At 40.3% G+C, this 21,890-nt stretch overlaps 3 protein-coding genes across 8 annotated transcripts; 1 reads left to right on the top strand and 2 right to left on the bottom strand.

Moving 5' to 3' along the window:
• Window positions 1-497: 497 nt before the first annotated feature.
• On the bottom strand, window positions 498-6,118 carry zrsr2 (zinc finger (CCCH type), RNA-binding motif and serine/arginine rich 2). Its single transcript, XM_030723366.1, has 11 exons — window positions 5,848-6,118; window positions 5,319-5,398; window positions 5,134-5,221; window positions 4,907-5,015; window positions 4,166-4,252; window positions 3,730-3,768; window positions 2,611-2,741; window positions 2,291-2,504; window positions 2,121-2,176; window positions 1,920-2,029; window positions 498-1,832 (listed from the first exon to the last, which is right to left on the bottom strand). The coding sequence occupies exons 1-11, from the start codon at window positions 5,889-5,891 to the stop codon at window positions 1,057-1,059; spliced, it is 1,734 nt and encodes a 577-aa protein (XP_030579226.1). The 5' UTR covers window positions 5,892-6,118; the 3' UTR covers window positions 498-1,056.
• A 1,344-nt stretch (window positions 6,119-7,462) lies between these two features.
• LOC115775905 (transmembrane 6 superfamily member 1) lies at window positions 7,463-13,570 on the bottom strand. Of its 5 annotated transcripts, XM_030723423.1 has the most exons (10): window positions 13,071-13,394; window positions 12,830-12,933; window positions 12,489-12,586; window positions 12,306-12,409; window positions 11,995-12,077; window positions 11,710-11,828; window positions 10,861-10,965; window positions 10,677-10,769; window positions 10,464-10,583; window positions 7,463-8,048 (listed from the first exon to the last, which is right to left on the bottom strand). In XM_030723423.1, exons 1-10 carry the CDS (start codon window positions 13,160-13,162, stop codon window positions 7,857-7,859), a joined length of 1,110 nt encoding a protein of 369 aa, XP_030579283.1. In that variant the 5' UTR covers window positions 13,163-13,394; the 3' UTR covers window positions 7,463-7,856. The 5 variants fall into 5 exon arrangements, with proteins under 5 accessions (XP_030579283.1, XP_030579298.1, XP_030579307.1 ...); XM_030723438.1 differs by lacking the exons at window positions 12,830-12,933; window positions 13,071-13,394 and adding an exon at window positions 13,445-13,570; XM_030723447.1 differs by lacking the exon at window positions 12,830-12,933 and having other exon boundaries at window positions 13,071-13,183.
• A 1,941-nt stretch (window positions 13,571-15,511) lies between these two features.
• On the top strand, window positions 15,512-20,844 carry LOC115775892 (BTB/POZ domain-containing protein 1). Of its 2 annotated transcripts, none has more exons than XM_030723411.1 (8): window positions 15,512-16,082; window positions 17,408-17,564; window positions 18,382-18,487; window positions 18,571-18,768; window positions 18,996-19,125; window positions 19,220-19,307; window positions 20,156-20,302; window positions 20,426-20,844. In XM_030723411.1, exons 1-8 carry the CDS (start codon window positions 15,667-15,669, stop codon window positions 20,582-20,584), a joined length of 1,401 nt encoding a protein of 466 aa, XP_030579271.1. In that variant the 5' UTR covers window positions 15,512-15,666; the 3' UTR covers window positions 20,585-20,844. The 2 variants fall into 2 exon arrangements, with proteins under 2 accessions (XP_030579271.1, XP_030579264.1); XM_030723404.1 differs by having other exon boundaries at window positions 18,933-19,125.
• The last annotated feature ends 1,046 nt before the right edge of the window (window positions 20,845-21,890 follow it).

Raw genomic sequence — 21,890 nt, 5'->3', positions numbered from 1 at the left:
TTTGATAAGTGACTTATTGTCCTTACAAAAAAAACAAAAAAAAAAAAAACACAAACCCCACTGAGGTTTGTAAAGGCCTCTGAAAGTATATCTTAGGTCAGTTCCTCCCTTAGTCATAGATTAGGTTAGGATAGTGACCCAAATAAAAAAAATAACACTATTTTGTGTATTATAGAGCTATGGCTTACTCTTAAAGACTAACATGACCAAAGAACACTGTGTTTTACCTTCTCAATGGTGTCTATAGGAGGCTAAAACAGCAGAAAAAGGGATTTATAAGTGCAGGTTGATGTCACTGTATGCAGGAGTTATTTGGCTACAATAAACCAGTATTATGTAATTATTCCAGTCCACCTAGACAGTGAAATCATGACTTTGTTCATGGAGTGGGAACATAAGAAGATGAACTGCACATATCAGGTACATCATTGTAAGGTGCAAGGAAACAACTTCTAAATAGTCGCTCATCTCAAACTGTATGGAAGTCATTTTTTTAATCGCGTTCTCCAGATCAAAAGTGTTTTCACTGAACACCCGTAAGTATTATCAAACAACTTTGATTTGTGCAAAAGAATTTTTTTGTATTAAACACTGCCAACACATTTGCCAACACATTTTTCTTATATTTGAAAGATATTAACAATAAATGTATTCAAAAAGCAAAGTTGTTTTTTTTTTTATACTTACTTAGCAACATATATTTTTACTTAGTAACAATGAAGCAACATTGACCATTTTCAAAATACATGTATGAAGGTGATAAGTTCTGTTGTTGACTACATTAAAATTGCTCATTCCTTTAAAAGAGCGCTATGCTGTATTCAAACTTGATTAAATTGTCAGCATATATTGATCTCAAGACTTGACAATGCATCCCATTTTATGGATGTTGATGAGTGACTGATGTAACGCACATACATTTGCAAAGTTATTTTTAAGAAAATCTGACGCAGATGTTTAAGTGCGTGAGTCAAAGAGGACAGATTTTCAGCCAGCTCGCTTGTGATTTATTTAAACTATTCACTTTCCATCTCCGAATTAAAGTTATCGGTGCCGTCAGCACTCATCTTTGTCGCTGTTTTTCTGGGTATGCTCCGTTTCACCTCTCTCTCCGCTGGGACTCGATGCCGAACGATTATCTGCCGTCTCCTCCTCTGACTCCTCCTCCTTGTCTGACTCTCCAGATGAAGTTCCCCCTTCAGGCAAATGGCTTTTCTTCTTGTGTTTCTTCTTGCTCTTCTTTTTGCTCTTTTTCGAGTGTTTGTGGCGGCGGTGTGTGCTGCTATCATCATTAGACTTTTTCTTACTTTTATCTGCTGACTTCGGGCTTCTTTCTCTACTTCTTGACTTTTCTCTCGTTCCCCTGTGAGCACTGTCATTTGTGCCTTTACCGTCTCTCTCTTGATCTCTATCCCTGTGCTCCCTCTCTCTGTCTCTACTTCTGTTTCTCCGCCGTTCTTGCTCACTGTCTCTACTTCTGCTCCTTCGCCTATATTTCCTCCCGTCATTGTGTCTGGATCCAGATGACCGTGCGTCCTCTCTATTCTGGTGGGACGTCCTCCTCTCTCTGCTCCTGCTCCTCCACCTGTCGTCTTCTCGCCTCCTTTCAAATCGCTCCGATCTCACTGGGCTTCTGTTGTAGTGACACTGCCTCCATGATCGGTCTCCGCTTCGCTCCGAATGCCACCCGTCTCTGCGACTGCCCCTAACACTGCGGTCAGGGGACATGTGCAGATCCCTGTCGGCCTCCCAGAATTCATTCCCAGGGTTTCGAAATACATGTAGAAAGTTGCAGTGCTTCCCTTTAGGGCATTTCTGTCTGTCAAACAATCCTGAGAAGAAAAACAAATGAAGTAGACAGTGCAGGAATCTCTTCAAGTGGAACTGTGCTTCTCATGAGCATTAAAAAAGGAACTCACCACATATGGCATTTTTCCACCGTGTGACAGGAGATATCTCACAGTGCAGCTGCCGGCCTGCGTACCACCTCCCATTGAATTTGATAAAGGCCTCTTTGCACTGCTCCTCTCTGGACAGACAAGAGGTCAAAGAAAGATGAGTTTTCTCTGCAATGCTCAATTAAGTGCAAAAAGTCATGAAGTGGCTGTGTGACTCCTTACGTGTCAAACTGAACGTAAACGTTTCCTCTCAGGTGTGGCTCATGATTGCAGCTGACCTATTAGAGGAGAGGAATAGGGGAAATCAAATGTGTTTTTAGGGGTAATAAGTGAGTGCCTCGTACAACACAAAGACAAGATGACAGAAGGAAAGCTGCCTGATCTCATCTCACCTTAAACTGCAACACCTTGCCAACACTCTTTAACTCTGGTAGAACATCGTGGTAGAACTCGAGGAAGGACTCCTGCAGCTCCTCCTCGCTGTGCTCCAAACAAGCATCGATGTCATAATCATCACGACGTGACTCTTCCATACCAAATGTTCTAAACATACCGCGGATCATCAGAGTTGGACTGGCTGTGGGATACACGTGCTTCCGAGAACATCTGGATTCAAAGAGAGAAAACAGACAAATATGTAGGGAAAGGCCTCTTTAGTATCACCATTTAATTTAACCTAACTATTCAGAACAAGGAAAAAAACAATATGTACCTGTCTCCAAATCGACATGCTCCAGTCTTGAGAAAGAACGGACAGTTGGCTACATCACGCTCTGTTCCAAAGTTCTCAGAGTTCACCGTCACAGGAGCCTCAGGATTCATCCACGGGCCACCATTATCTAGCTGTAAGCAAGAACATGAACAAAAGAATATATACACACCGTCTTAGCTTTCACTCTTAACAGGTCAAAAGGCTTGTAAGGTCTCTTAAATGTCTCTTAATCTCTTAACTTTCTTCTGTATTTGTAATAATACCAAGATGCAGTAATATTCTAATGCTGAGTCAAACTAATAAGAGTAAACTGAATTGATACACTTTCAAGGTGTCTCCAGGGAGAAACAAGTTAAATTAAAAACTTAGGAGCTTTTAAAAACCACTGAGTAAAACTTAAGACCAACTTGTGACAGAAATGACTATCAAAAGTGAAAATCTGACATTTTTCTGCACATGAGCAGAAAGGGCAAAAACTACAACAGTGCGTGTGGGAAATTCTGGATGCGAGATGACTAAAGGCACTTAAGGCCCAACCAAACTGAATTTAAGACAATTTAATACTTTTTAAAGGCCTGTTATTAGTAATGTGGCAACTTTAAAATAATCATGGCAGCAATATATCTTGTCATTAAACTAAGTCTTTTGTTCCAAATCTCTTTATTTGCTTAAAATGTGAAAGAAAACACAATGTTTACACTCCCTGGTGATTTAACAGAAAAGCCGTTAAAAAACCCCCCCCCCAAAAAAAAAACACACATTTTCCATTTCTTGAAGAGTAACTAGAATTAAGTAAATTCTTGGCGCTCATCTGCAGACACACAAATACAATATCCTGGCAATGAGCTACTACCATTCTGTATATTGTTAATCTATCAGGCTCTAGAAAGTTCATTTCTGAAGTCACAATGCCCTGAGAGAATCTCCACTGTTAGTGTATGACATTTAACTGAACTTGTAAATATATACACACACCCATCCAAGATGGATCCAGTTAAGAGAAGAATGGCAGCACTGTATAATACTTTGGGAGGTTTTGCGGCCAAGGAGGACACCAATTTTAACTTTAAAATGTTTCCTGCTCTGCTTAATGAGATTCACGTTTGTATGCGTCAGTACCTGATTTTCAGCTTCATCCAACATTTTCTGAACAGCCTCCTACAAATGGTGTAAAGACATGGCTGGTGAAAATACGAAGAAGTCAACATAACTGCAGCATATCTGTTTTCTGTGGGTTAAGACCACATTCACGGGGACTGAGAGGCACAAAAAAATCTGTTAGTGAGAGGTATCACTTCAAGGCTAGCGGAGCAACTTCACAGTTATGACACAATATAAAAGATACGTCCTTGTTGTGAGAGCTGAAGGTGCTGTAAGGGTTTTTCTCTTTGAGTGCATCTCAGTTAAGGAGTAAAATGGTTCAGTCAAGGAAAAGTTGCACAAACACAAAAGAAACAATTAGTGGGTGAGATTCCACTTCATTATCTTAATGCCAAGATTATGTAGAAGAGGATATATTTCTTTTTTGTTTCTATCCGACTGGAGCCCATATCACCTCTCTGTCTCGCCTCTCCTGCTGCTTCTGCTCTTTTTCTTCTTGTTCTCGCCTCTGCTGTGCTTCCCATTCCTCCTTTATCATCCGCTACAGGCACAAAAAGACATAAAGAGAGTTACGATGATTTTGTATTGCAAATCACTTGTCAAGTGCACTCATAAATAACAGCACAGCAACCACTCCCAAATGAAGACTCTAATCCCCTGTCAGGCTGCAGTCATTCACATTTATTTGGGAGTAACTTAACTTCTGTCAGCTACCAAAATTAGCATTTTATGAACAGTTAGCCCTTGTAACTCAAGCTAATACAGGCTATCATGCCTGAACTGTCTTTATCCAATTCAGTGATGTCTTTTATTTTCTAATGAAGATGTAAATCTTCACAATTTGTCATTTAAAAAAAAAAAAAAAAAAAAAAAAAAAAAAAAGCTCAGTAAATTTCTGCAGTTTTAAAAACTATCACTCAAACAGAACAACAGATTTGTTGGGGATTCATTTCAGGTGCACGTTTGGTGGTTCAGTGAGAACAACTGAAAATAGAAAAACAAACCACAGAGTGTTTTTCTAATGATCTTTTTAGTCTTCTGTTAATCATTATAAAACAAAGTCATGTTGTGTGTTCTGACTATAAACTCCCGAAACAAGAAACATCTGTTAACTCGCTCTGATGTCAACGTGTGGATAATTATTAAGTTTCTTGAACTGTACAAGCTGCCTGTGAGGCAGTAGACAGTGGGTCACCTCCTCCTCCTCTTTTCTTTTCCTCACTGCTTCCTCCTTCTCCAACTGCAGCCTGAATTCCTCCTGGGCAATCCGCTCTCTTTCCAGCCATTCATTATGAAGACGCTTTCTAAAATTAAAAAAAAAGAAAGAAAGAAAGAAAATCAAGCACATCTATGAGCTGTGCACGCAAAAGTTCTGCGCTGTGATCAATGAATGTGCAGTCAGAATGGACTGTATGGACCTACCTTTCCTGCTCAGCAACATCATCTTCTTCACTGTCATCATTGCCTTCCTCTTCTTCATCAAGAGCAGGGCTTTCTCCATTTTTTAAATCTGTAACAGAGGAAAGGTTGTGGCAAATCTGGTTAACAATACAGCTGAAACTATAGAAATGACAACACAACCCCCACTAGTACAGTTATCCTCATACCAAGTTCCTTGGCTTGGGCGAGAGCTTGGCGTTTCCGTTTTCTCCTCTCTTTCCTCAGAGCAGCCCTGCGTTGCTTCTGACTAAAGTGAAAAAAGATCGAAGACAATAATCACAGAAGAGAAGCAAAAAACAGACGGGAGTCCAAGCCATGTTATTACAGGGGAGAAAGTAAAGCACTAAAATCCAGTGTTCACAGCAGACACTCTGGCCTGTCAAGTACAGAGTGATCACTGAGCTCAGTGTCACTGACTATAGTTAGCCATATTAGTTCATCTTCAGCTCTTCAAACTTCAGGCCTTCAGCTCGTTTTCTTTGGTTCCGCCGGATTCATGCAAAATGATTCTAAACATGACCGAAATCGTCTTCCTGCAGCCTCAACGGAATGTAAACATTAAAGCTAATTTACACGCTAAGTCTTAAATACGACTATTGCGCTCATTTAACAACATGCAGACGCCACTGTAGTCTACCGGTCTCAAAATTATTGTATCTATAACTTAGTTCAAAAGACCTACAAAGAAACACAGACCTTAATCCAGGAGCAGAAATCACTGGAGTCGTGGATGCTGCCATTGCAGCTATTTAGCTTCTTTGGCTAACGTTAGCAGGCCAGTGTAATTTTGCCCGCGTCGTTTTTTCTCGTCAGCATACGATTGAAACATTAGGGAAATTTTTCTCCTCCTATACGAGACATTTCCGAGGTGGAGTTGCTTTGTCGGGTTAGACGTACAACTAAATAATGTTTATTGCAAACGTTAGCTACATGCGGACTTGTTTTTGCTTCGGGTTCTTCTTCTTCTTCTTGGATTTCCGGCAGGCTAGACGCAACAAAAGTGTATTACTGCCCTCCTCAGGTACTTCATAAACATCCAACAAGGATTAAATCCTTATAAGGAGTAGTCCAGTGTGGTGCAGAAAGTTAAATAAAAGTTTTATAACTTCCCAATAATCCAAGTTCATTACTGACTTTAGGGAAAAGTCTGTAATGTCTATCCTCATGCCCGCATAAGGTTTCTCTCCATAACTTAGATGGAGCAGTCCATCAAAACATGCTTAACAGTTTCCATCACTCCACATGCATTTTAAAACTTGATACTTCCCACTAGTGCCAGTCCATAATTCAATGCACGGTGCCCCAGTCTTAGTCAGGACAAAACCACCCTGTCCCTCCTACTCATTTTCACATTTACCACATGGCTTTTCTGTATTTAAATTGAATTTTGTATTGGAAAGAAGCATTAATCTCCCACTGCTTCTGCCACATAGCTGCTGCTTTTCCTCTGATGACGGGTCTGCATTCTGAAACTCTAATACCTATTTACCTATTGTGAACCTCCCGCCTTTTCAAGTCTTATAAAGTAAAACCAGCAGCTCCATCATGAGATCTGGTCGTGCCCCAAGCTGGTCCTCTCCAAGTGTTGTCCACACTAAGGCTGAGTCGGAACAGAGCACCACTTTTCTCAGCCTGACCTCCTCCACCCACTGTAGCACCCTTACTATAGCTGTAAGTTCTACTGTGTACACAGAAATCACCTCATTCAGTCATTTAATCTTCACTTATACTTAGGTCAGCGATGTGAAAAGCAAAGCCTGATTTTCCAGTTTGAGGATCACCTGTATAGATCTGAAGATGATGTGGCCAACTGACTCTTAATTTCCCCAACATATCAGAAAATGCACAGTTAGGTTTTACTCTTATGTTTTCATATCAAATCAATCCGTTTTAGCACAGTCTGTGTGCTACCTAAGTATTTCTACTTTTTACAAGTGAAACCTGCAACTTCAGCAGCGGGATAAATAAATAACATACAAGCCTTTTAGAGAATATAATCAGTGAAATAATTGCACCTACAGCACAAATTAATGCGTATTATAGACACTAAAATGTTTTGTTGATACTGGAGTGTAAAGTGTTTCTGTCCTGTTGAGGAGGCAATATTATTAATATTAGTTCTCACATATTCCTTGAGTGTGACCTTTAAATATTTAGTAATTATTAACATCCCAATAGCTGATCACTTTTGTTAACTAAATGCCTGCCAGTAGATATTATCTAGCATGTAAATAATGAGGCATGTTGTGAAATGCACAGAAAGGACAGATTTCTTTATTTCCAACACACTGCCAAGAAGGCACTACACAGAAATCTCAGTGACAAAAAAAAGTTTTGTTTTTTAGCCAAAATCCAAAAATGATCAAAAGTATAACAAGAATTTTCAAGTCATTAGAATTATACAAGTCTAACACACTATTGTCTGTACTATAACACTGTGTGTAACTATAACTTTGTGTCTTAGTGTGGGTGCTGCTGCTTTACATACAAAGCTTTTCAAAACAAAAAAAAGGCAGCAGAGCAGAAATGGCAGGCGACACAAGTTTCATTTTAGTCATTTTCTAGTGCCTCCCCGTGGCTCTCCTTAAGTTTACAGGAGGCAGGTTTCTCTCTAAAATAGCAACTGCTAATAACTGCAAACACAGCAGGACTTTGTGAGTTCTTCAGCCCTTTATTTAGGCATCCTTGGGATCTGTGACACTCTGTCATTCACCTTTCTTCTCTGGTGTTGTCTTGAGGAAGAAGGCAGGTTGTGTGCAGCAGCGGTAGCACAGAACCTGAGGCACCAGAGTGTACAGCACATTGACCAGCAAGAAGACAGGCTGGCTGTCAACAGGCACTCTGTATGAAAACGGTGTCCGTGTGTGAAGAGACGCACCAATATGGGAGAACTGGGCCTGTGAAATGAAGCAGAGAGGGGTAATAACTATACGCTTCACAGCTGGTATATTCACCGAGAGGTACATTCTTTTATACACTATATGGACAAAAGTCTTTTTTCCCATTCATCCAGAATGAATGGGAAAAATAACAGAGAGTGATGCTGGACAAGAGTGCCTGGCTTGTAATTGCCATTCTAGTTCATCCCAAAGGTGTTAGATGGGGTTGAGGTCTTCCACACCAACTCATCCAACCATACATTTACGGACCTTGCTTTGTGCAATTGGGCGCAGTCGTGCTGGGAAAGAAAAGGGCCTTTCCCAAACTGTTCCCACAAAGCTGGAAGAAGAGAATTGTCAAAAATGTCTTTCTAAGCTGAAGCTTTAAGAGTTTCCTTAACTGAAACTAAAGGTTCCAAGCCAGAAACACAACCCCATAGCCTCCTCCACCAAACTTTACAGCTGGCATAATGAAGTCAGGCAGGTGACCTTTTTTGGCAATCACCAAACTCAAACTTGCTCACTTAGACTGCCAGATAGAGAAGCTTGATTCATCACTCCACAGAACATGTTTCCACTGCTCCAGAGCCCGGTATCTGATGCTTGAATGAAGCTGCTCAGCCATGGAAGCCTGTGTCACGAAGCTCCTGCCACACAAGTTTTGTGCTGATATTAATGCCAGAGGAGGTTTGGAGTGCTGCAGTTACTCAATCAGCAGAGCGTTGGTGACTGTTATGGAGTGACCCCACTCTGTAACTTTATGTGGTCTGACACTTTGTGGCTGTGGCTCCTAAACTTTCCACTTTGAAAAAAACCACCTACAGTGGATTGTGAAACATCTAGCAGGGACGAAATTTCACAAACTGACTTGTTGCAACAGTGGCATCCTATTACAGCACCACATTCAAATTCAGCGAGTTCTTTAGAATGATCACTTCCCAAATGTTTGTAAAGGCAGAGTGCACAGCCCATTACTGAATGAAACACCTGAATTCAACTATTAAAAGGTGTGGCCCAGTACTTTTGTCCATACACTGTAACTTGTTCATGAATATTTCTGACATTTTTAACAATATTTAGGACTAATGATGTAAAACAACTGCAAGTTGATGGAATCAATTCAATTTTCTTTTTGTCCATCCATCCATCCATTTTCTTCTGCTTATCTGATTGAGGTCATGGGGTGGCCCAGCTGCCATAGGCCGAGAGGCGGGGCACACCCTGGACAGGCCGCCAGTCTATTGCAGAGCTAACACAGAGACACAAACAACCATTCACACCTACAATGAACCTAACCCCACTAACTGCATGTATTTGTTTCTTTTTGTATTTTTCATAATTTAACTACTGGAATTCTCAGGAGAATTTTTGTTTTAGTTTTCCTGTTGGAGTCACCCTTAATAAAACCAAATGGTTTCCCACATTTATTGTTCGATTATTGATCCACATTTTAAATGTATCATGCCCCAGAGAAGCTCAGTGATCTGGCTGGATGAGAGCGTTTGGTGAAATTAGTGTCTTATTGTTGTGTATTATTATCTTAAACGTCAGTTCAAAGCCATAAATCTAAAAGGAAATGCTTTGACACTGAACCGCATATGCTTGCTTGAAACAATCATCTACCTACTTATAAGAGTTTACACAGATAAATAAATTGGAGCAGATTAAAAAAGTAACAACCATTTTAGAGTGAATTATTCCTTTATTGGACTGATGCTGTCTGTATTCTGGTGCTACCACTGACTCTCAGATGATTTTCAACCTAATATACTTCTGTCATTTACCTTTTTGTAGAAAGTTGCTGACACATGACATGTTTCATAGCAACCAAGGCTGCCAGAGGATCAACCTTCCTATTTATAGCCTGGCTGAACAGCTGACATTTAAGTGAATACCACCAATACCACCATTCCTCTTGGTCTGAAGTCAGCGTCTGCCCTTATCCTGCTGATGAGTGACGCGCCAGCCTGCAGCTCAAATACAATAGCTGCATTGTGTGATTAGTGCGATAGCTGCTCCCACAACTCTTCACTTTCCATCTTTAGATGTAAATAAAGCCACTGGTGTCAGTCAGCTCTGAAGAGTAAACTAAACAAGGACCAATTTGCAACCACTATAGAGGAGAAAGTTTACAGTACTGGCCGGGTGCCAGCTCTCAGTCTCTGCATAGCATTGCATAATCTACCTGGAACTATGATGTCATGTAGGAAAGCAAAAGATTGTAGTCACAACTCTTTCACACGACCTTTGACTTGAAAACCTGGCAACTTGTTCATTTAAGAGGGTTAGGCATTGATGGTTCTGTGAAAACTGTAAACATTATTTATAGATTTGTTTTCCAGATATTCAGAACAAGTTAACAAGTGTCTCATGGAAATCATACCTGAGGCACCCACTTCACATATTGTCCCTGTGTACTATGAGCAGCAGTACCTGTGCCAGGGCTCCCGAGTGTACAAGAGTCAGGTCTGGCATCCACTCACATCCTGGGACCAACAGCCCATAGAGAGTAATGATGTAGTAGGGCCCAAAATACAGCATGCTCACCAGCATCTGACAAACAACGACACAGTTTACTGCTTTAGATGTGTGGCTTATTATTACAGCATAAGGGTGGCGCTTTGACTGGGGGGGGGGGGTTGTCACCTGTACTTTAGGGTAGGCTGAAGGGTCTTTGAGGTATGGCTCATACTGTTGTGTGTAGTCCTGACACCATTTGCTGGAGCAGTCCAGAACAACCTCAAACACAAACAGTGTGATATACGAGAGACACTCGACATTAAGAAAATATCCCACAGCTGTGCTCATGATGGGCAAGCCGATCACCTACCAGGCCTCTGAACACACAGAAAGCCAGTGCCGGGATGAGGTAGATGATGAACACCAAGTCCAGATGTCTGTGGAGCAAGCCTGTCCTCTGAGCCTCCTCGATGTCCTGACAACATAACAGCAACAATAACATTTAGAGATGCAAAGTATGGATATGTTTTTACCAGCAAAAGCATTTCAGCATGTTATATGACCAGTGTGCAGATGAGACACGTTCACCCATATCACATATTTCTGCCAGGTGTATAAGGTAGATCTCAACTGTGCTTCACATCTCCAACATTAGCAACATTATTTTAAAGAGGCAAATCTGCTGCAGTTTGAGAAAAAAATAATGTTACCAATAAAGGCTTCTGTTTAAACTTAAATTCTGTTTAAGTCTATTTACTATTAGAGATATATTTGTCTAATTTCTATTATATTCTACTGTAAATGTTGTTGACATCACCACACAACAATCCTTTGTGGCTTAACTAAAAGCATGGTGATACATGTTCCCATGATTTTATGTCTTTATCCCTCAGTTATTTATGTAAAGCAACTTATCAGCTCCCAATGCCAAAGACCAATTTCACCTTAACATAGGTAATAACATAGTAACAGAGTAATAACATACTGTAGCTTACAGACAAAGGCTCTTCCAGTTTGATAATATAATAATCTGATGATTGATTTATACATGTTGTACTGTTGTGCATTTTCAAATATTCTCTTTATTTAGTGTTGCTGTGAAAGTAAAACGTCACCAAAATCATCTCACAGACACCTGAGAAAGCGTCAATGATAAGTTGGACTAAGTGCATAAAAGTAGGTGATGTCTCTCTGAGAGGGGCAGCGGTCGGGTTCTTACTGTTAACTCGACATCCCGTGTAGAAGGCTGAGTAAGGATGCGGAAGCAAGCCCACACAGACAACGAGATATACAATATATGGAGGATGAAGAGAGGACCAACATGGGTCCCATACTTTCCTGGGAAAACACATTAATCAATGTGGGAACAAAGTCAAAAATAATAGTCTATTTTCAATTTTTGTATAAAACTAAAATAAAGTAAAATAAAAGTTTGTGCTGCGGGGGGCTTGGGTTACCCCACACAAGCCATCTAAAAGCATCCCATTATTTTTAGTGTACTTACCCACAGCATTCCCAAGAATGTAGACCATGGCACGCATGAGAAAAGATCCCACCCAGTAGAGTCCAATTGCTCGGTAACTGTCCCTGTGCAAGCCACGTAACAAAGCCAGATGAACACAGCATACCTCCAAAGAATTACGTATACAAGTACATAATCAAGCTTATCTCTTCAAATAGTATTAAATGGATGTGATTAAGTGGCAAGTATTTTCCTTACTTGGTGATGCAATTGTGGTAAATAACCTTTCAAACTTAATGTCCCCTAATGAGATCAATAAAGTTGTCTGTCTGTCTGAACAATACTGCTCTTACCCCCAAGTAATTGCAGCAATCATGAGCAGATACATGAGATAGTGCACGCAGCCATCCCAATAGGAGATCATGTGCCCATGTGCTGTGTTAACATGTGGATCTGCCTGAAATACAGTGTAGGTTTATCAGTAAAACTGGGGGGGGGGGGCATTCACAAGCGGGACACAACAGAACAGCACTTACCTCTCTGAGGTAAAACGTCACAAATCCATCAATGATGTTGTCTTGCTCCAGCCCAACGATCAGGTTCACCACACTGAGGAATGCATTTACTGCATACACTGCGCAGATTCATATTTATTATTAGTTTCAAATTACAACAAACACTGGTTGCGAATTTCTCTTTTAAGCGGATTTTTAAGGCACAAAATGCTGCCTTAAAAATCGCTTTTTAATACCCTCCAACAGGTTTTTATTGATACAATATGTAGATTATGAATTCTAGCTCGATCTTTGATCTATAATAAATATTTCCCCTCGCTCGGGTTTGGTCAAACAGGAAACATGCATTTGTGAAATCCTACCATAGAAAAGAGGATCTACTGGAGCCTTCTTTTTAAGCATAAAACGGGCTGAAATGGCCAGAATAAGAACTGTTGTGCACCCAGCGAAGAAGAAAGCTTCGGCACTACGTGAAAGGAAGAAATAAATATCTTTCAATCATCTGATAGATAATTGATAATAAATGAGTGCAGTTACTCCTCGCTGGCCGTGGTGGAAGTCAGACGTCCAACAGATAAAAGATATAAACCAGTTCCCACGTACCTGTTGCTGTAAATGAGAGAATTGAATAAATAGCAGATGGGGATAGACATCAAGGAGAGCATGAACACCCCCGTTCCCGCAGACGCGCTCATTGCGCACCGACTTCGAGCGATTGATCTCGTGCGAGAATTGAGAATTTTTACAACGAATCAACCGCAAAAATGCTCATATTTAGCCTGAGAGTCACATTTCATGGAAGGGGAGGAAAGTCGGTGTGTGCCTGAAAACTTTCACGTCGCTTCCTGCATGCGTGCTCAATCTTGTCTGTCCTGTGTTTCTCCCTCTCTCGCTCCCCCCTGTGTATGTCCACTACCCACACATGAACTACACGAAAACCAGCTCAAGCTTTTGAAATGGTGGGGGCGGGTCCTCACCTGCAGAAAAACGTCAAAACGAGTCGTCCTTGTGCAGAAACTGATGTTTTAAATCGACCATTCTGAAGCATTTTCTAGCAGACTACACCCTTCAGGAGCCGAAAAAAAGTTCACTACCAACACATCAGAAGTAAAGGTGAGGGGAAAAAATGTTTCATTCTTCCTGTCTAAATTATATTCTATTCATTCAACCACTAAGCTGGAAGAAATAGTGAAATGATCACTGATATATAGGCTGCTCAGAAATAACCACGTCATTGCCGCTTTGGATGATACTACGTGAAAAAGACGAATAAATAAATATGGCAGCAAAGCCATAACTTTATATTCGCCCTAAACAAAAAAAAAAAACAAAAAAGAAAAAAAAAATTATATATATATATATATATATATATATATATATATATATATATATATATATATATATATATATATATATATAAAATTGTGTGTGTGTGTGTGTGTGTGTGTGTGTGTGTGTGTGTGCAGGTCTGCTTATGTTTTTTTGTCGCGAAGAGCAGACACTGACATCCAGCGGTCGACTGAAGAACTTGAAGCACGGAAGAGAAAATTTATAACAGACTAAAAAAACAATGGGTAATTATGCACACTTAATATTTATCACAGATGAATTGATTCCACACATTAATATTTCCTGTTGATACATGTATATTGAGCCTATAATTCGCTGATCTATATTTGAATGACAAGATATAGGATGGTTTTCCCAAAAGTAACATAATTACTCTTATATGCTCTATTATGCAAAATAAAGTTTTTAATTGCTTATGTGACATCTTGGCAGTCCCTGATATATCTTTAGCTCATATATTTGAAGAAAATATTTTTTAAAGGTCCCTTCTATAATTGAAGAACATTTTCTAGGCTGTAAAAGGAAGCGTTAAAGCAGTGAGATGACATGTTCGAGCTATGTGTTAACACCACGGCTCAACCAAAGGTCAGTCCTCTTTGACATAATATTTTGCAATTTTCCAGTTTTTTTCTGACTAGACTGGGTGTGTCACTCAAACCAATGCAACACTGTTGGCCATATTACCAAAAACAGATAAATGAATTCATTTATTCATATAACTACATTTATCCTTGACTTTCAAATTTTACATTCCACGGCATTCTGAGAAAGCAGCTCTGATTTGCAACCCTGTTACCATACATATAAAACAAACATTACAAACATATGTTAAAAGCATATGAAATATTATTAAACAACATTTCTGTGCTCCTGAGTATTTGTTTGTCTACAGATAAAAGCAATATGCCCACTCAACCCTGTTATTCTAACTTTAATCCTGTTACCATTTAATTTTTAATAAAATAATCATAAATGTTTTTCTTAGCTCACAGGTCTTTGAAATACTCTGAATTATTATATTAACTGTGTGTTTCAGCAAAGATTTGAAAATAAATATGGAAATTACTAGAAAAACAAAACAAAATGAGTGATTATTGAAAAGTTGGGCAAAGTAGATTTCAAAAATTGCATAAATTGATATAAGTTAAATCTTATCTGAAACTGAATGGAGTATCCAGCATGAGTGTGACTATTTTTAACTTAATGGTCGAGAATTCATTAAACAATATTTTCTCAAATCTATGTTTAGGTTTTGGAGTATGGGTATCAGGGTTAGCACACAGCAACTAAAATATCTCATAAAAATGTACATTCGATACATGAGCTGGACAGATCTAATTTTCTTGCTGGTCTATTGTTTGTTTTGATTAAATTCAGAACAGAATAATATAAAATAAAGGTAATGACTCCCATTCACACATTCTTCCAGTTTTTTTATGTGTAAATTGTGTTTTTATTTTACATTTTATTATTTTGATTGTGATCAGTTTTAATCTATTTTAGGTATTTACTGCTTCTATTATCTCTACTGTGGTTATGGTCGATAAAATACCTGCATGTTAGGACACAAACAAACTGTTTAAACTTTTTACATTTTAAGTTTGTTCCATTTCGAATTGAACAATAAAGTTTCGAGACAAAAAGAAAAAAAAAACATGTTTTGAAGGAAGTGCGCCTGCGTCACTTCTGGATCCTCTAGCGCTAGCTGGTAGCTGGTAATGAGTGATGGCGTCCGCTGCGATGGATACCACGTAAATAAAAAAGCAACACGGACATTACTGTGGGTGCGTGACTGCGTGTCGATAACGAGGCCGTTTTTGGAGAAGTAGATTTAAAACAGTGTGTCATTATGGCGACTGGGAGCAGCGGCGGCGGATTGGCGTCAAACCACGACGGTCAGGAGGCAGCATCCAACTCGGCTCAGTGCGGAGCACCAGCGGCGCTCTCCAATGTGCCAGCCTCTGGTCCTACTCCGTCTGGCTCCCCGCCTGTCCTCGGCCTCCACCGGGAGCCAATGTACAACTGGCAAGCGACAAAGAGCTCCCTGAAGGAGCGCTTCGCCTTCCTCTTCAACAACGAGCTGCTCAGCGACGTCAGGTTCATAGTCGGAAAAGGCAGACAGGCCCAGAGGATACCGGCCCACAAGTTCGTCCTGGCCGCTGGCAGTGCCGTTTTTGATGCCATGTTCAACGGAGGGATGGCCACGACTTCTGCTGAAATCGAGCTGCCTGATGTGGAGCCGGCCGCCTTCCTCGCGTTGCTCAGGTAGGACAGGTGATCCCCATTAAAGGGGGCAAAAATAATAAGCATACCTCATGATCCAAGTGTAGTATAACATGGCTCTTTTTAATAAACGTGAGCACTGAAAGCAACATTTATAATCAGAGTTATTCTTAATGCAAATATTGAACATATTCCAGCTTAAAGAATGCTTATGATAATATAAGGTTATATAAGTCTGTTGTTGATACAGAAGCTACCAAATTATAGGGCTGCTGACTCTTGCTCGAGTGCAGTCTTTAAAAAATGAGGGGGATTGCCAGGCAGAGCAAAGTTGAAATTTTGGATTATTATCTCAAGATTTTGAGTTAAGTTGAAAAGCCTGCATCTCTTATGGTATGGGTATAGGTTAGTGTCTATGGAACTGGCAGCTTGCGCATCTGGAAGGGTATCATCCACGCTGAAAGATATATACAGGTTTTATTAATAACTCAAAATTTTGAGATAACACAAATTTTTTGCTTTGATGCTTCGTTTAAATTCTGCAGCGCTCCGGTGTCACCATGTAAGCACCAGCATTTCACCGTCATTTGTGACTAAAAATAGACCTGCAGTAGAAACGTATTTAGGAGCACGCGTGTGAATAAAAAGTATTACAGCAGGCATGCAGCCCCCAGTTTTTCAACAAAAAGACTGATGATAGCAGCAGTAACAATGATGCTGTCAGAGTTTAACGTGGAGCCGGAGTCTGTCTACACACACACACACACACACACACACACACACACACACACACACACACACACACACACAAAAGAGCAAAGAGGTGGAGCCGTTACTGAGACATGAGCTCAGGTGGAGTGAAAGAAAACTTTTTTTCCTAGCGTCCAAACCAGCAGCGCTTGTTCCTGTAATCACCATTAAAACCTTTACTGGGAAAAAGGAGGGAGTCCTTCATCAAAGCACCTGATCAACAAGCTCCAACATGAAGAAAAGTGAAGTTCGTAGCTGCTTCCATCCACCGCCATTTGTACCACACAGCGAAAATATACTGTAAAGTTACAGAAGTTAAAAAAAAAAAAAAATGCAGATGAACTGTTAACCTAGTCAACAAGCAGGGGTGAGTCTAAATTGCAGCCACCACATGCCCCTTTGAAGGCTTACAGACACATTCCAAGGTTCTAGCCAAAAATTATTTTCAGCCCCCCCAAGAAAGGGTGGGGTGCTCATTAATAAGACAAAAGTATTTCTTATCTGATTAATCGATGGAATAATCAATAGAATACTTAATTACTAAAATAATCAATGATTGCAGCCTGAATGAAAATCTGATTGTACTCATGGTCCTGGTGCCTGTTTCCTCTCTGCAGGTTCCTCTATTCTGACGAGGTCCACATTGGCCCGGAGACTGTGATGACGACTCTGTATACAGCTAAGAAGTATGCGGTTCCTGCTCTGGAGGGTCACTGCGTGGAGTTCCTCACCAAACACCTCAGAGCTGACAACGCATTTATGCTTCTCACTCAGGTTATTTTCACCCACCTGGGCTACAGTGCACGCTTTACACTAAAGCTGACCTTTTACTTTAAAATATTCTTTTTAATTTAGCATAGTTAACGTGCTTGGTTTTGAATGATCCCTCTTCCAGGACACTAGATATAAATAGTCAGATTTATATAGTCTATAAAAAGTCAGATTTCTTTAATGCGGTACACAAACGGGATTTTAATAACAGCTTGGTCTGTGTTTTTTATTGCGTTTTCTGAGGCAGTATGTTAAAATCTAATAACAATCTGGCATTGCTCTTACCATCTGTTCAACAGCAGCCTTTACAGTTGGAGATAAAGCTGTATTTCTTTTTTTGTGTGTGTGTGTGTGTGTGTCCACACCAGACCGTCTCCCAGCCATCGATGGCTGGAGTTTTATAACATTAGCGGTTCTAGTTTTGGTTTATGCTGCCCTTTGTTTGGGTTCAGCATGTTGTTCTGCTGCTGGCTGCTGTACCCTCAGGCTGCTACTCTGATAGAAAAAAAAAAACCTGTCTCAGCAGCACAGAGAACATATTTCTTTAAATCATATAAAGCAGCCATATTCTGAACAGCTTTTTTTTTTTGTTTTTTTTTTTGTTTTTTTTAAATTAGCAGTGGCATAGTTTGTGAAATTTATTCATTAGCATCATGAGCTTCAACCCTAAATTTGTTGTATCGATTTCCCAATTCAGCCCATTTTAGTGCATTAAACTTGAAATTTTGGTTTAACATTTTCTAACATGTTTTGGGTAAATTTGATGCCCTCCAATGACCAAAATCAATACTTACATCAGTTCTTTTTTGTTTCATTACAGGCAAGGTTATTCGATGAACCCCAGCTTGCCAGCCTCTGCTTGGACACCATCGACAAAAGCACTGCAGATGCAATAAATGCAGAGGGATTTACAGATATTGACCTCGGTATGTGAGCGTTCTTGACCAGATGTTTCGTTTTCCACGGTGAATTCCTGACTGTTTAGAGTTTTGTGTATTTGCATGTGCAGACACCTTATGTGCAGTGCTAGAAAGAGACACACTAAGCATCAGGGAGAACCGTCTGTTTGGAGCGGTGGTCCGCTGGGCGGAAGCCGAATGTTACAGACAACAGCTTCCTCTAACTGCGGAGAACAAACAGAAGGTTCTGGGGAAAGCCCTCCCGCTCATCCGCTTCCCGCTCATGACTGTTGAGGAGTTTGCTGCCGGTAAGTGGATTGCAGAAATATGAGTTAATTTTCATGCTGCGCTGTTATTAATCTGTTTTCAACACTATTCTGACTAGTTCAGCCATCACTAAGCATATCCATCATGTTCCTGATGTACAACTCAAACCGCAGAAACCAGTTTGATATTCTTTCTTGTGCAACAGGGCCTGCCCAGTCTGGAATATTGTTCGATCGGGAGGTGGTAAATCTGTTTTTACACTTTACAGTAAACCCCAAACCACGGGTCGACTACATTGACAGGCCTCGCTGCTGCCTCAGGGGGGAGGAGTGCAGCATTAATAGATTCCAGCAGGTTGAGAGTCGATGGGGGTACAGTGGTACCAGCGACAGGATCAGGTGAGAGGAGGGTTGACAGTTATTAATAATTAACATGTTAAAAAAAATTACAATTCATTTTTCTCATTTTTGTTCCATCTCTCTCTTTCTGCAGATTCAATGTTAATAGAAGAATATCCATAGTGGGGTTTGGCTTGTATGGTTCCATACATGGACCCACTGACTATCAGGTCAACATACAGGTAAGTTCTGGCATTGAGGCATAATGATGTTCAAGAAAAAATATTTACACTGCTGATCGGAGGGTTTATAACTTTTTGGTGGGACTGAGTGTCATTTCACGTTGATTTTATCACCGGCAAGAAAAAAAACCAAACAACTTATTAATATTAAATTGAACAAACACAACATTTTAAAACTAATCAGCTTAATTGGCGACAGGTCAGTGACATGATTGGGTTTAAAAGAGAGGCAGAGTTTCCCAGAAGTAAAGATGAGCAGAGCTTCACCAATCTGCAAAAAACTGCATCTGCAGATTGTCAATTTCAGAATAATGTTACTCAACATAAAATTGTGAAGACTGAATAACTCGTCATCTGAAGTACAAAATATGATCAGAAGATTCTGAGAATCTGGAGAAATCTGTGTGCCAAGGAGAAGGCTGAAAATCAATATTGTCACGTTATAGTCGGTTCACACATTGGCAATGAAAATAAAAAAAATTTCACTTATGAAAAATGGTGCAGAGTTCTGTTCACTGCAGTTATTTGAAACAGTAATGGAGGCTTTTATACACCAATGAACAGACTGGCATTTATCGGCATCGTCCCCACTGTTGCTTTTTGCATGTGAGCCTTCCTGTCTCTGCTGCTCATCTAAAGTAAACTAAAGACCCAGTCACACAGGCCTAGAAAACGGTCGACCACTTAATTTCAGTCGTTTAGCGGTTGCTGCCACAAGGTCACCGATCGGTTTCTAGGTCACTTGATTGGGGCTTAAACTGGTATAGTTCAGTCTCCTGTCACCTGTGTTAAAAGCAGATGTTTTTTCGTTGTACGTTCAGTAAAAACGGCATCCTGTTCCTCCGTAGATCATGGAGAGCGACAAGCGCATCACACTGGGACAGAACGAGACGGGTTTCAGCTGTGATGGCACAGCAAACACGTTCCGAGTGATGTTCAAAGAACCCGTGGAAATCCTACCCAATGTCAGCTACACTGCATGTGCCACCTTAAAGGTCAGCCCGAGGTCGCTGAAGTTTAACATTGAATTGAATGTATGAATGTTACCTGTTCTGGCTCAATTCAAAGTCTGTTGTGTGTGGGTTTTTTTTTTGGTTGTTTTTTTTTAAACAACTCAGGGCCCTGACTCGCATTACGGCACTAAAGGGTTCAAGAAAGTGACCCAGGAATCATCAACGGGGACCAAGACAACATTTTTATTTTTTAGTTCACCTGGAAATAACAACGGCACATCCGTGGAGGACGGGCAGATACCAGAAATCATCTACTACACCTGATCTTACCACAGTGTCATTCAGGTACACTGAAACAAGGAGACCTCGGATTGCTGGGAAGACTGGATTGTACTTAGTGCCTCATTAGCCCATGGAATAATGAGTGTGTGTGAGTGTGTATACGTGTGTGTATGTGTGCTGTATGAGAGTATTTGTCTGTACAATATTGGTGTACAAACATGATCAGGAATGTGGAAACAGCCGGAGCTGTGGGAAGATCGCAGCTCTGTTGTCAAAAAAAAAAAAAAAAAGAAGCTTTTTGGGCATAAAGTGTATCATCAGCTATGAATGATCTAAATACTAACACATCCGTAGAGACGGGCCTGAGAGCTGTCTCCGTGTTAATGTGTGAATCTGAGCTGCTTGCCAGTGTCGGAGTTACCCTGCACAACTCAAACCACAGACAGCTTCAATCAGTCAGTTTTGCTGATGCATTTAGGACACTATTTACATTTGTTTGTTTTAAACTGTGCACTGTTATCATGTATTCAACTTGTGTCTCTTCAAGTACTTTGTTTTGGCATTGTGTTAAGCATCCATGTGTGTTGTGTAACTTTGCCAGTGGTACATGCTGTAATTTATGACTTCATGTTTGCTCACCATTAAAATGGGGGGGGGGGGACAAAAACTGCAACAAGAAAATAAACGTTCCAGTTTTATGGAGAATAAATGGGGAAAAAATGTTGAAGTCTTGTGACAAACGCTGTGGCAGATCATTTATGTACAGTCTATATCATTCCTCTTTGTGTCACTAGGTGATGCCAAATACTCTGCATACATTTAGATAAACTACAAAACAGATGAGAGTAGGAGGGGGTTGTGAGATGATCAAGGGAAGTAATCAGCATGGTCATTACAGTGTCCTTAATCCTGATGCAAGTCTCAATAATGCCCAATTATTCTTTGTTGGATGTGCTCTATTCTTATTCTGCCAGTGAAAAGAAGAAGGCTGTCCACTGAAAGCTGCATCTGCAGCTCAAAGATGAAGTGCTCTTAAATTGCATAATCTGCACATTCATATGAAACAGGCGTCGGAAACAAGGCCACTTTAGACGGCTGTGAGTGGGCTTTGACGAGGAGAGTGATCCACGAAGGCTGTCAGGTGAGTCACCGGGACCTGAGAGCTTCTCCTGCTGCCTGCCCACTTAGACAGCCCTTATAAGAGAGAACCAAGAAAATCACTTTGAGACAGCTTTTTTTTTCTTATTTTTTCCCCACCCACGACACAAAACACTCTAGAACCAGGAGGACGAATAGTCTACAGTACTACCAGTCCTCTCCTTTTACCTGTACTTTGTTAAAAAATTTT

Source organism: Archocentrus centrarchus, chromosome 3 (assembly GCF_007364275.1).
Source record: "Archocentrus centrarchus isolate MPI-CPG fArcCen1 chromosome 3, fArcCen1, whole genome shotgun sequence".
In the NCBI taxonomy this organism is placed as follows: domain Eukaryota; kingdom Metazoa; phylum Chordata; class Actinopteri; order Cichliformes; family Cichlidae; genus Archocentrus; species Archocentrus centrarchus.
Note: the sequence above shows the minus strand (reverse complement) of the source record. Positions and strands in the feature narration are given on the sequence as shown.